This window comes from Dendropsophus ebraccatus, chromosome 4 (assembly GCF_027789765.1).
Source record: "Dendropsophus ebraccatus isolate aDenEbr1 chromosome 4, aDenEbr1.pat, whole genome shotgun sequence".
In the NCBI taxonomy this organism is placed as follows: Eukaryota; Metazoa; Chordata; class Amphibia; order Anura; family Hylidae; genus Dendropsophus; species Dendropsophus ebraccatus.
The window spans coordinates 138,060,603-138,074,444 of record NC_091457.1 but is presented as its reverse complement, the minus strand read 5'-3'; the positions used below and the strand labels follow the sequence as shown (position 1 = coordinate 138,074,444).

The window sequence follows — 13,842 nt, the reverse complement described above, 5'->3', positions numbered from 1 at the left end:
TCTGAGGGTCTTTCATCTGCCTAGCAACTGTCCAGATCAGCAGCTAATCCCCATGGACAGAAGTGGTATAAGAGAGCAGGGTGTCAGACTGAAAAGAATACATCACTTCCTGCAGGACATACAGCAGTTGACAAGTACTGGAAAACAAAAAATTTTTAATGGAAGTAATTTACAAATATGTATAAATCTTTGACATTTTTTTCTCTAGAGTTACCCCTTTAAGATTTTTATAGCAGCAAAAGGCAGGGTTTTTTCAGGTATTTTATTCATTCGTATACTATATAATTACTAATAATACAGTTTATTACATTTAATAAAAAAATGCAAAAAATATAAAGAGTTGATTACAATATTGAGAAAAAAAAAATGCCAAATTTTCTCTTCTATTGTCAAGTCGGCATTGACAGATGGAGATGGTAGAAGAATGAGATAAAATAGCTGGACTCACAATAATGGAACAGTAATATAACAAATGAGCGCGTTTTGCTGTAGATTGTAATTTAGATGACAGATATAACTACCTAAAAGGAACCATGTCATTCCAGCTGCAGCAATTACAATCACAATCATCCAGAGCGGAGCGAATCTCAGCCAGTCCCGGGATCTCCATAGACTCATCTGAGACACCACCAAAGACTCGGAATCCTGGCGGAAGGAAACAAAACTGAATAAAACACAGAAAAAGCATTTAACCTAAAACATACATAAAAACGGTCATTTATTATTAGTCATCTAAAAGTTTATTTTGTGCAAAAGTAGTTTTACCAGCAAAATCACTGATCAAATAAAACTCCAGTCAGGTTAGGGCCCTATGACATGGAGCGATAATCGTCCGAAACGGGCCAATTTGGCTAATTATTGCTCCGTGTAATAGAGACAACAACCAGCAGATGAGACGATCATTGGTTGATGTATGGTTTAGGTTTGGACCTAAAATATAAATGCTGAGGATTGCCCAAACACCTGACACCTTACCTCTCCTTGCTCCCGGTCTCCTCTCCTGTGCTCCACTGCTTCCCGGTCCTGGCGGCTGCAGCGTTTGAGCAGCCTGTGAGCTGACAGGCCACTCAGCCAATCACAGGTTGTGGTGGTCCTGGCCTGTGTTTGGCTGCTACCGCCAGGACCAGGAAGCCGCGGGGCACAGGAGAGAAGACTGGGAGCGGGGAGAGGTAAGGTATCAGGTGTTTGGACATCACTAATGATGTCCATGCAGCCCTTACTGTCCAATTATCGGGCCGTCTAATAGGTCCAGTAAATGAGCGCCTATCTAGCAGATCGGCACTCATTTTCTAAAATGATCGAGCCATAGTCGGCCATGTAATAGCACCCTTAGTCTCCAGTAGAGAAAAGCAAAGCTTGGGCTCATCCAAATCCAAGTGTGCGGCATTTGATTACCAGTAGCTGCAGAAGTTGGATGCAGCCCGAGGGAGTCTGGGTAAACATAGATACAGCCCATGACCTGTGGCTTTGTCCATGTTTTCCAGGCAGCTTTAGGGACGAACCCAAGTGTGCTGGAAGTTAGCTTGTCTCTAGTCTCCAGTAAATCTTCTCGTATCACAGAGAACCATTTATTGGAATAGGTCAGGATAAGAAAATATGGCATCTAAAACCAGTGCCACAGGTCAACAGGTTGTTAAAGATATTGCAGTTCAGTTCCATTCACTTCAATAAAATCTATCTGCGCCTGCAATACCGCAGGCTACATATATATATAGCCTTGTGTGGCGCTGTTTCTAGAACAAACCGGTCATGTTTTTTTTAAATCCAAGTGTCCAATCCAATCCAATGTGTGCATACAATGGAAGATTGGAAAGATGTGATCGACGACCAAATTATCATTAGTTGTGTTACCGTTGCCTCAGTACACACAGAAAGATTATCGCTTAAATTTGAAAAATATAATAAATTTTTTGCACAATAATCTCTGCGTGTAATAGGGCCCTTACTGAGTTAGGGACCTTTTACACGGATTGACAGGCTCAAATAAAGATCCCCGATCCCTGCGATCAGCGCTCGTTCACAAAGCCTTTAGATGACTCGATTAATAAAGCAGCTGGGCCATACGATCATTTATTGGCTGATATATGGTCCTTTTACATGGCCTAAATATTTGGGATTGAGCAATCCTATGAACATGACATTTAGGCTTTTTCATGTGTTTTTGCTAGATTTGGAGCCAAAAAAATAGCTTTTATTTTTTTCATTATTGAACTCTACTGAACTCGTTTTTTTATATGTTGATAAATTTTACAGCCATAACTTTTTAGGCCACATTCACACAATGAATATTTTTATTAAACAACATTGTCATTGTTGCGGGTTTAATTACTATGGAATTCACTGTATACACTCTTGGCCAATATTCATTGAAGAGCGGCTGCACGAAATTGACTGTACAGACAATGTAAAGTCCGGCTCCAGCCTCACTTTACACTATCTGCAATGGCTAATTGGAATGTGGGCACACCCGAATGTGCCCGCATTCCAATTCAAAACAAGTGATGTTCATCCGGCCGGGGTGAACTACACAGACAGTGGCCGATGTCTTACAAAGTGTGAACGTGGCCTAAAACTGTAAATTTAAGTGACCTGTCCATTTTTTGACGTATGTTGGCCCATAATTTATCTATAAATTGTCCAAAATATGGTCCGAGTCAAAATAGCCATTTTGAGGCTATGACTTTTGTGTACCATAAAAAAAAAAAAAGTTAGCAATATGGCCAAAAATGCAGCCACAAATAGTTAAAAAAAAAAAAACTAAATAAAAAATGCTAAAAATCTCAGAATTTTTTGAGTTTTACAATGATGTGTGAACGTAGCCCAATCTAGTTTATTACATAGTATGGGACAAGTTTTTTTTTTTTTAAATTTGCTGTTTCCCATCCATTGATCACATTGTACACAGACCGGAATCTAAATCTTTTGTCAACTTCTTCCTAACAACAACCAGTGATGAGGACTATTGTAGAAAACTTGACTTCTCCCAAAATGCCCGGTGGATAACTACTGTATAATCTCCTGATTACTCAGCATGGAGGAAATAGCGCTGAGGAACATGTAAATATTGAGCGTCATAAATCAACAGTGATTGTGACTTGATGAGAACCATTATCTCCCTATTTTAATTGCAATCACGAAAATTGCCGAAAATAGGTTCCCATCTGATGAAAGCTTGTTCTAATCATAAGCCCCGTTTCGGCAGACAATATGACGAGATTGAATTAGCAATGCAGAATGTTCCCCATGTACTGCTGACCACACGTGGGTCGTTTCTGCCTTTTGACAGTGAATACTGGACACTGGGATCAATAACATTTGGCTGTTTAGGCATCTGGCGTCACATCTGGTAACAACAATGGCCATTAGTATGATGGGTGCACACAGCACTAACAGTGACCTGAGAGCTCTAGGAGCTGCAAGAAGGACAATAGAACATTATGGTGACCAGATATTCAAAATGCTGATTGATGATTGAACAAATGATAGTGAACTATCATCCCACAGACACTTAGGAGTTGTTACAGTTGTTTAGACTGGCCATAAATCGTCAATGACACCATGCAAAGGATGAACTCCTCTTCCCCTTCCTCCCCTTCCCTTCCAAGATGGCTCATGTAAACAAGTCCCTATCTGCAACTTTGTAACAGTCACTGTGAGTTCATCAGCAACTTGACCTCAGATTAACCCTCACAGCATTACAAAGAAGTACAAAGTTGCAGATAAAGTCTCCAGGGACTTGTTTACATCAGCTGTCTCAGAAGGGAAGGGGGAGGAAGGGGAGACGGAGAGAAAAAGCCCACACACAGTTTTCTGTGTCTTCAGCAGAAAGCAGCAGCTCAGAACTGGGGGAAAGAGACTGAATAGATGATAATAATAAGCATAGAATGAATGGTTAGTCTCACCATAGGCAGCAACATATGAAAAGCTAGGTTTGAGTGGGATACCCCGTAAGTTACAGTGATTTGGTTTTTAGAGTTTTATGGAGAATGTGCCACAGTGACACCAGTGCCTTTGTAGTGTTGCGGTAGAGGGGGTCACTAAGCTTTTCACTGCCAGTCAGAAAGTAACTTTGCCAGGTGTCACACCGAGAGTTGGGAGCTGTAATTTCCGCTCTAGCCACTAGATGTCTCACTCCCTATGTGCACAGTTGCAGTATCAAGGTTTAGCTATGTGTGTGTTTAGCCAATCACAGGTGCAAGACACTCTACCATGTTCTTTCTCCATTCGTCTCTCTTCCTGTCACACTTATAGGGTAACATAGGGGTTTCCTGTGCAGCAGTTTAGGTCTAGTCAGGAGAGAAAAAGGACCTATTTTTCCTAAGAGGGACTGAACCTGCCAGAATGCAGTGCTAAGTTCTTAGACATAGGGTAACCGTGGGCGGAGACACCCTTGTCTACACCATGCATCTTCTTAGAACGTCAGGACAGTCACCACCTAGAAGAAAGGAAGTGGGACTGATCCCCAGTAGGACAAAGCTGCTAAGTGCCGACGTATCTTACTGACAATGCTCGTCCACTTGGTCAAATCTTCAGTGGGAGCTGGACCCTCATGCCACCCTACTGTTCTACCAAAGGACCTGTGCCCGTGTTTTAGGGGGTGGGTATCGCCACTTCTGGCCATCGTGACCAAACTACCCCAAACACCAGAGCCGTCCAGCTGCCATAACATCCACTTACAGCACCTGGGCCACGGCACCTTGCAATTACGTCACAATCCCTATCTGCATAATCAATCGATTTATTTGCATAACCACACCCACACACGTATCAGTTTGTCAAGGGAACAAATGTATATCAAGCTGCACACTGTGCAGAACAAGCGACCAATCAGGAGGCAGGAGCGCTGGGCCAATCAGGTGCTGGTATTTCATGCTTCCTTAGCCTATGTTTAATTACCGGTATCCTGATTTCCAGCCCTTGATCTTGCTTTTGCTTGACAGTTCGTCTCTGAAATTGACATCCTGGTTATTGACATCCCAAAAGAAAATAATTGTGTATACAAAAGCCCATGAAAAATGTAAATCTTTATTAGTAAAAGATATGCAACACATTTACACTGAATCCCATCCCATTTAAGCACTAAAATACTCTCACTCTGGGAATACTAGGCTAACGCAACACCCCCAACCCCATCCTCAACAATATACAGTCAATACCCCCAACAATTAAAAAAATAACCAGTCCACTGTGTAAATTAGAATGGGCAGTAATAACTAAAGTGCAAGTGCAAAGACAAGTAACTACAGACATGTGTAGATGAAAAAAATGCAACATATGGGGTACGTGACCACTGAAAATGCATAATATTGGTGTGCAAACAGGGAAGAAGACAACACTAACACAATGTTAATGCAGGGGAATGACAGAATGGGGTCCATGGAATTCCTAGGACTTCCTCATTTTTTGCATTCCTCACATCCTTGCATTTTTTTCATCTACATATGTGTGTAAGTACATGTCTTTGCACTTTAGTTACTACATTCTAGTTTACATAGTGGATTGGACAACAGTTTTGGGGGCTTTAACTGTATATTGTTCAAGATGGGGTTTGGGGTGTTGCATTTCATTAGCAACCTCAATGTGAGGGTATTTTAATGTTGTTATGGGATGGATTTCTGTAGTGTCCCACTACGTGTTTTCTTTTATCTTCTTACACCTTGGTAAAACTGTATTAATCTAGTATCACAGGTTAGGACAGGTGGCTGCTGTTCCTTACTCCAACCACTAGATGTCACACAGCACAGCTGCAGATAACACTAGGTTTTAACTATACACACTCTCTGGGCTCTTTAGTCTGCACTTCCTGAAGGGTAGTGACTAAATCCCCTACCGTACAGGGACCTCGCTGGGCGCGCGCACACAGCTCTCCAGGCAAGCCCAGTCCCAGCCAGATTTCATTGGCTGCTCGACGCCGTGCTTCCTAGCAGCCAAAATCTGACCCTGCTGGACCCCTGACCCTAATCTAAACGTTTAGTTTTAGGGTTGGGGGTCGGCTTAGGGTTACAACCAACATATTACTTAACTATCCCCTGCCCACACAACAACCCTAACTCTCGGGGTTGGTGCTATTCAGGAAGGTTAGGGTTAAGGTTAGGGCTGTGGGGAGGGTTAGAACATGACAAATCAGTGGGACGTAACTAGAGATGAGCGAACCTCGAGCATGCTGAACTTGGATAAAGCTCTAAGGTTGTCTGGAAAACATGGATACAGCCAATGACTATATCCATGTTTTCCACATAGCCTTAGGGCTTTATCCAACTTCAGCAGCCACCGCTAATCAAATGCCGAAAGTTCGGGTTCAGATCGACTCGAGCATGCTCGAGGTTCGCTCATCTCTAGACGTAACCCTAATCCGACCCCCAAACCTTACCCTAAAACTTAACATTCAGATTATGGTCAGGGGTTCGGCAGGGTCTAATTTTGGCTGCTAGGAAGCCCAGAGTGGAGCAGCCAATGAAATCTGGCCGGGGCAGGGCTTGCCTGGAGATGTGTGCGTGCCCCCAGCGAGGTCCCTGTAGGATATGGGATTTAGACACTACGCTTCCTGAAGTTATTCATTCTAGTTCCAGACAGAGAAGAGAAAAGACCTGTTTTCACTAAGTGAGTCATCCAACCACTATTAGTTGCTAGAGGACAGACTAGCAAAACAGGACAGTCGACCACCTTGGAAAAAGGGACGGACAAACTCAAGACTGGACCTACAGTAGAGCACAGTGCTAGTCCTCCGCTCTCTACTGACAAGATCCTCAGCTTTGTAGGAAGGACACTACCAGCCAGCTCCACCCAGTGCAGAGACCGGGTACTCGTACTACCCCAATAGGACAGGTCACCCGACAGTGTGGGGCAGAAGGCGGTAATGAGATAACGAGACTCCATACATGAGTACGAGTATTCTTCAAACACTTCTCAAATTTTCACCACATCTCCTATCTCCTGTTACTGTTTCTTCTATTAACTCACCCATCCATTGTATTGATTTTTTTTCACTAAGTACCTGACGACTGTTTGTAACTGTCTGCACTAAGATACCTTTTTTCAAGTAAAGTTTACAAGTTGTTTAAAGTAGGACTCTGTCATCTCTATTGCCGCACCTACACCTCACATCTGTCCTAGCCGAGGTTCGGTTGCCAGGGGTGGGTGTTGCCTCTCCTGGCCGCCATAAGTAGCCTTTAAAACACTGAACCCACCATCAGGCCCAACATCAGCACCAGCAACCCGGGCCATGGCATTTCTGTGTATACATGTTGTATATCATTTACTAAAGATTTATATATCATTTTTGTACCGGGCTGGCTTTACTATATAAGCTTTTTTTCTTTTGAGTTGTCCTTTGTGCTGTTTGGTATATAGAGACTGAGCAACCATATTACCTATTTCTTTGTGCATTTCTCTTTCTTCAGTTCTAGACCTCCTGGTATTGACCAAGCCCAGGAGTGTCAAACTCACAACCCTCCAGCTGTCAAAAAACTACAATCCCCATCGTTCCTAGACAGCTAAAACCGAAGCTTTGGCTGTCCATATGTGATGTCCCACCACGGGTGTTTCTTGTCTTAACATCCCTCGCAAAGGTCTGTACTCTAAAGTAAAAGTGGTAATGATTAGAGATGAGCGAACCTGGAGCATGCTCGAGTCGATCCAAACCCGAACTTTCGGCATTTGATTAGCGGTGGCTGCTGAACTTGGATAAAGCCCTAAGGCTATGTGGAAAACATGGATATAGTCATTGGCTGTATCCATGTTTTCCTGACAACCTTAGAGCTTTATCCAAGTTCAGCAGCCACCGCTAATCAAATGCCGAACGTCTGGGTTCGGATCGACTCGAACCCGAAGGCAGTTCGCTCATCTCTAGTAATGATGTAGTACCTAAGTTTTGCCACTGTATGTCGCTAGTATGTATATTGTGTACCTAAATATTGCACAGCTGTAGGTAAATAAAGGGTTATTGTTTCTAGGATTTGTGCACCAATGGGAGCTCTTTCTCTTTTCTACCTATCTCTATCCTTCTCTTTCTCTTGCACTCTCTTCTCACCCACTCACAGGACACGTTACAGATGCTGTAGGAGGAAGTCACATGGGGAGAGGAAGTGTAGCCACACCTTAGTGAGTCTTACTCTGGCTTTAGTAGAGGATGGACGCAAGCCAGAACGGTCTCCGCAGTAGCCAAGTAGGGCCCTGGCTTATGCCAGGTCCCCTGTGGAGTTTTTTAGGTCAGTCTCTGTAGTGAACAGACGCACATGAGATACCTTAGCACTCTTTTCTTGACAGCAGCACGTCTACACTATGCAGTGCTGAACGCATACTTAGAGAGGACAAGTCAGGGATCTTCCCAACCCACGACGAAAACCAGTCTAAAAGTGCAGGATAGTATCCTGAAGAAAGAGGAACTGATCCTGATAGAGAAAAGTTGCTAGAAGCCTACGCACTCTATCTCGCAGCCCAGGTGTCATCAGAGAACTTTGACCACTCTGCTCATCCCAGGTAACAAGGTCTGGGGCTTGTGTCACCCTCTAGGACGGGTCGCCCGACACTGGTGGGCAATAGGTGGTGCAAAGACGAAAGAGTCAAAACACAGGCACAAGTATTCTCTCTACTCTCAAGTATTCTACTTATTCTAAAGTTACGGCAGAACACATTGGGACTGGGTTGGGACTCTCTCGATATCCTCCTCTCTACCTCTCCGAACCTCTTCTACCTCTCAGTACGCAACTCAGTCAGCACGGCAGCACGGCAGCACGGCAGCACCTCTCCTTGAGCTCCCAGCATAGGTCGTGTCACTAAAGATTAAAGTATATTATCAAGTCAAGATCCTACTGTATGTCACTGTATTAAGCCTTCCTGCAGTAAAGAAGAGTTTATTTATTTATTTATTTAACTGGACTGGTTATTCTCTAAGCACCTACACAGCCATTGCATCTTCCTTGGGTCATCTCCTCTTTCTGTAGGTGGTGGTACCAATAGTCCGGGTGGGTCACAACTCCACTCCGGACCACCGTGATAAGCACCCAAGGGACCCCCAAACAGCCTGGCAAGTCACCGACCACAGGGGAAAGGGTATAGCCAGCCTACCAAAAATAAAAGCAGGTGTGCCACTATACCTGTGTGCCCAATCGGCACTGGCGTCTGACAACCAAACATCTGGCTGAGCTATATTCCGACCAACCACCACAGAAGTGGAGTCATACGTTACCATCTAACAAGTAACTGGTTGAGGATACACCACGTATACAGTACATGATGAGAATTATAGTTTTGCCCCCTGACCTAGCCTGTCTGATCTGCATTCTTCTTTTGTCTTTCTGATTTTGACCCTTTGGTGAGTTATATAGTTTTTTTGCTGTCTTGTGTTCCTGCTCATACACGCCCATTTGGTATTGACTCGGCCGGTCTGACCTCTCTACCCCTCCAGTGACCATCAGGGGGCTGTGGATTGTCCTAGTAGTTAGGGACAGTGATGTAGGTAAGAGTAGGGCTGTGCTGATCCCTAACTTATTGGGATTCCTTAAGAAGCAACAAATCTCCAATACCTTTTGTTGTTAGTCTGTAATGTCTGTAATGGCACCAGTTGATTTGAAAGATTTTCTTTTCTTGGTTAGACCCTATTTTTGTCGGGCGCCGACCTCGCACCGCTGCGTGTAATAGCGGTGCGTGGCCAGTGACTAACGATATACATTACCCATCCACGTTCCAGGGCTGCTCCTGCCATCCGCTTCTCCTGGGGTCCCGCGCGCACTCTAGCTTCACAGCGGCCTGTCAGCTGATAGGCCGCTCAGCCAATCACAGGCCGCGGCGGTCCCGGCCTCTGATTGGCTGAGCGGCCTACCAGCTGACAGGCCGCTGTGAAGCTAGAGAGCGCGCGGGACCCCGGGAGAAGCGGACAGCAGGAGCAGCCCTGGAACGTGGATGGGTAATGTATGCCAGTTTAGCAAGGGCTGCAAGGACATCGGTAACGATGTCCTTGCAGCTCTTGTCAAACGATTATCGGGCCGTGTAATAGGCCCAGTAAACCAGCAACGATCTAGCAGATCGCTGCTCGTTTATAGGTATTATCGGGCCCTGCTCGGCCCGTGTAATACCACCCTTAGGGTCCTATTCCACGGGCCGAGCAGGGCCTGATCAACGATGTAAACGAGTGGCAATCTGCTAGATTGCCGCTCGTTTACTGGGCCTATTCCACGGCCCGATGATCGTTGCAGCAGCATACATTACCTGTCAGCTATTCAACCGTAGCGATGCGCGGTGGGGGATCGATGATTTTAGGTCTGGCCCTAAATGAACGATCAGCCGATGACACGATCATCGGCTGATCATTTTCTCTATTTCACCGAACGATAATCGGCCGAATCGGGCCAAATGGGACCGATCCGGCGATTATCTTTGCTGTGGAATAGGGCCCTTATAAAGCGATCAACAATTTCTCGTTCGGTCGTTAATCGTTAACTGCATTTTAATCGAACGATTATCGTTTAGATTCGAACGTTTTAACGATAATCTGAACGATAATCGTCTGGTGGAATAGGGCCCTTAGTCTATTGTATAGAAGGCAGCTCCAAATCCTCATTGCTTCCCATACATGATATGAATGGATTTATTTTTCTATAGATTATCCCGCTTCGAGGCACGAGTATGGTTTTGACTGAATGTGTGAGTAATACTTGTAATCTTCTTGACATGTAGCGAACCATATGACATTGTTATTGTGGAGCAGATACGCTCACTCATCTGTGCTTTACCCATAAAGATCTGCTCTTCATTCTCAGATTGTTCCCTCAGGCAATAAGCAGCTGCTGCTGGAACTGTGCGTGTTATTAAACTATCACTTTTGTCATGGATTGTTCAATTGGGAATTGACCTAATACAGCGTTGCTCAGCTGTGCTCGGGGATTTCCTCCACAACAGTCAGCACATTATATCCAATGGAAGCCTCGGAAACTTTGGGGGCATTAATGAATGAATCTTAAAAAACAACATGACTATATGATTTTGATGCGTATAAGACATATCCCTCATATCAGCCAAGAAATTCAAACTAGAGGAGGTGTATAAGCCCATATTTTCCCTAAAAACTATAGGTGAGAAATCCCTGCCCTTGAATCAACTTCTGAGTGCGTTAATTAATATCTTCGCTTTACGCAGGTGGTTTTGGCAGCCAGTCCTCAGTATTGTGACAAGAAGAATAGCGCAGTTAGTGCTGTCAAAAATAGAAGGACATGTCCCTAATCACTAACCACAGGGCTGGACTAAAGAGGGGGCATCCCTGTACTGCCCACTTATCTGTGTCAATTTTCAACATTTATACCAGACTGTGGACCAGAAACAGTGTTTACTTTAGACTGTGGACTGACCAGGGCAGTGTTTACACTAAACTGTGGACTGACCACAAACAGTGTTTACACTAGACTGTGGACTGACCGGGAACAGTGTTTACCCTACACTGTGGATTGACCGAGGACAGTATTTACAATAGACAGTGTACTGACCAGAAACAGTGTTAACACTAGATTGTGGACCGACCAGGGGCGGTATTTATACTACGCTGTGGACTGACCAGGGCAGTGTTTACACTAGACTACGGACTGACAGGGAACAGTGTTTACACTAGACTGTGGACTGACAGGGAACAGTGTTTACACTAGACTGTGGACTGACAGGGAACAGTGTTTACACTAGACTGTGAACTGACAGGGAACAGTGTTTACCCTACACTGTGCATTGACCGGGGACAGTATTTACAATAGACAGTGGTCTGACCAGAAACAGTGTTAACACTAGATTGTGGACCGACCAGGGCACTACGCTGTGGACTGACCAGGGCAGTGTTTACACTAGACTACGGACTGACCAGAAACAGTGTTTACACTAGACTGTGGACTGACAGGAAACAGTGTTTACAGTAGACTGTGGACTGACCGAAGACAATTTTTACTCTACAGTGCGGATTGACTTGTGACAGCTTTTACACAAGACTATGACTGACCAGGGCAGTGTTTACACAAGACTATGGACTGACCAGGGCAGTGTTTACACAAGACTATGGACTGACCAGGGCAGTGTTTACACAAGACTATGGACTGACCAGGGCAGTGTTTACACAAGACTATGGACTGACCAGGGCAGTGTTTACACAAGACTATGGACTGACCAGGGCAGTGTTTACACAAGACTATGGACTGACCAGGGCAGTGTTTACACAAGACTATGGACTGACCAGGGCAGTGTTTACACAAGACTATGGACTGACCAGGGCAGTGTTTACACTAGGCTGTGGACTGACCAGGGCAGTTTTTACACAAGACTACAGACTGACCAGGGCAGTGTTTACACAAGACTACGGACTGACCAGGGCAGTGTTTACACAAGACTACGGTCTACGGACTAACCAGGGCAGTGTTTACACAAGACTATGGACTGACCAGGGCAGTTTTTACACTAGGCTGTGGACTGACCAGGGGCAGTATTTGCACCAGACTACGGACTGACCAATAAGCAGTGTTTACACTGGCCTGGGGACTGACTGGGGACAGCATTTACAGTACTGTAAACTCTGTTTCCAGCAGCAGCAAAAGCAGCAGCAGCTTGGGGATTCCATCCTCAGTTACAGCAGCTATGATAACCTGAAAAAAAATACATAAATAAAAATGGGGCACCTGCCAGATTTTTGCCCAGGGGCCTCCGCCACCTTTGACTTTTCCCTGTAAGCACACTGTGATAAGCTGAGCTGGCATTTCTGTGACCATGTTTCTTTATTACATGATGTAAAAAACTTCATCCAGTTTTTAGTCTTCATATGAACTTCTCTTGGCCTAATAACATTGCAATAGAACCAAGAAAACTACAACTACACACACTTCATCCCTGACCATAGTTATGCTCTTACAGGGCAAAGACTTGCAGGAGAATATTCTCAGCATGTATGGATACTGCCCTGCGATGCGTCTACATCATATTACATTTACATCATGATACAACACGTATAAGATGCAGCAGAGAGGAAGGAATCCAGCCTCCAGCTCCTTACAGATACATGGAGTCATAGATTCTGTGCCAAGGACAAGATGAGATCCCATCAGAACAAATCAGAAAAATCATTCCCATAGGTTTTAGCTTGGAAGGCTCCCTGTGCTTTATTGTGATGGGATCCGGTCCCGTCCTTGGCACAGAAGAAATGGCTGTTGCAGAGTCGTACATGGCTGGATCAAGGTCTGTTGAGGCCCCGGGCGAAGCATCATGTGAGGCCCTTCTGTTTTAGTAAAAGAAAGAAGAGACGACAGGCTAGAAATGGTTACATGATACAACCAGGGCCGGATTAAGGAATGGGCACCAGGGTGACGTGCGATCTATAGATTGCGAAATTGTCACCCGGGCCTCCACCAACCTTAATCCGGCCCTGGATACAACCACGACAATAAAACAATGGCGGGTCAAAAACCACTATAAAATGACCATACAGAGTCTACATAATACTAGTATAAAAAGCATAAACGGATAAGCTGTAACAGAGGAGCTAAATAGCTTCTACATAATATGGCCATATTGCAGCCTAATAATACCGCCATACAAAGCATAATAGAAGAGCACTATAGAGCCTTAAAGGGGTAGTCCACCAAAATGTTTTAAATCAAATGGTGCCAGAGATTTGTAATTTACTTTTATTAAAAAGCTCCAGTCTTCCAGTACTTATCAGCTACTGTGTGTCCCGCAGGAAGTGGTGTACTTTTTCGCGTTTGGAGAGCAGGAGAGGTTTTCTATGAGAATTTGCTGCTGCTCTGGACAGTTCCTGGCATGGACAGAGGTGGCGGCGGAGAGCACTGTGTCAGACTGGAGAGAATACACCGCTTCCTGCAG

General features: G+C 44.6%; 2 protein-coding genes across 3 annotated transcripts in view; one reads left to right on the top strand and one right to left on the bottom strand.

The window, feature by feature from the left end:
- The window catches only part of KCTD17 (potassium channel tetramerization domain containing 17), a 232,002-nt gene that overhangs the window by 56,516 nt on the left and 161,644 nt on the right, over nucleotides 1-13,842 (top strand). The window lies entirely within an intron of this gene.
- The window catches only part of TMPRSS6 (transmembrane serine protease 6), a 55,388-nt gene that overhangs the window by 37,815 nt on the left and 3,731 nt on the right, over nucleotides 1-13,842 (bottom strand). For both annotated transcript variants that reach the window (XM_069967153.1, XM_069967154.1), the window contains exon 2: nucleotides 522-645. In XM_069967153.1, the coding sequence (XP_069823254.1) occupies nucleotides 522-645 (124 nt within the window). The remainder of the gene's footprint in view (nucleotides 1-521; nucleotides 646-13,842) is intronic.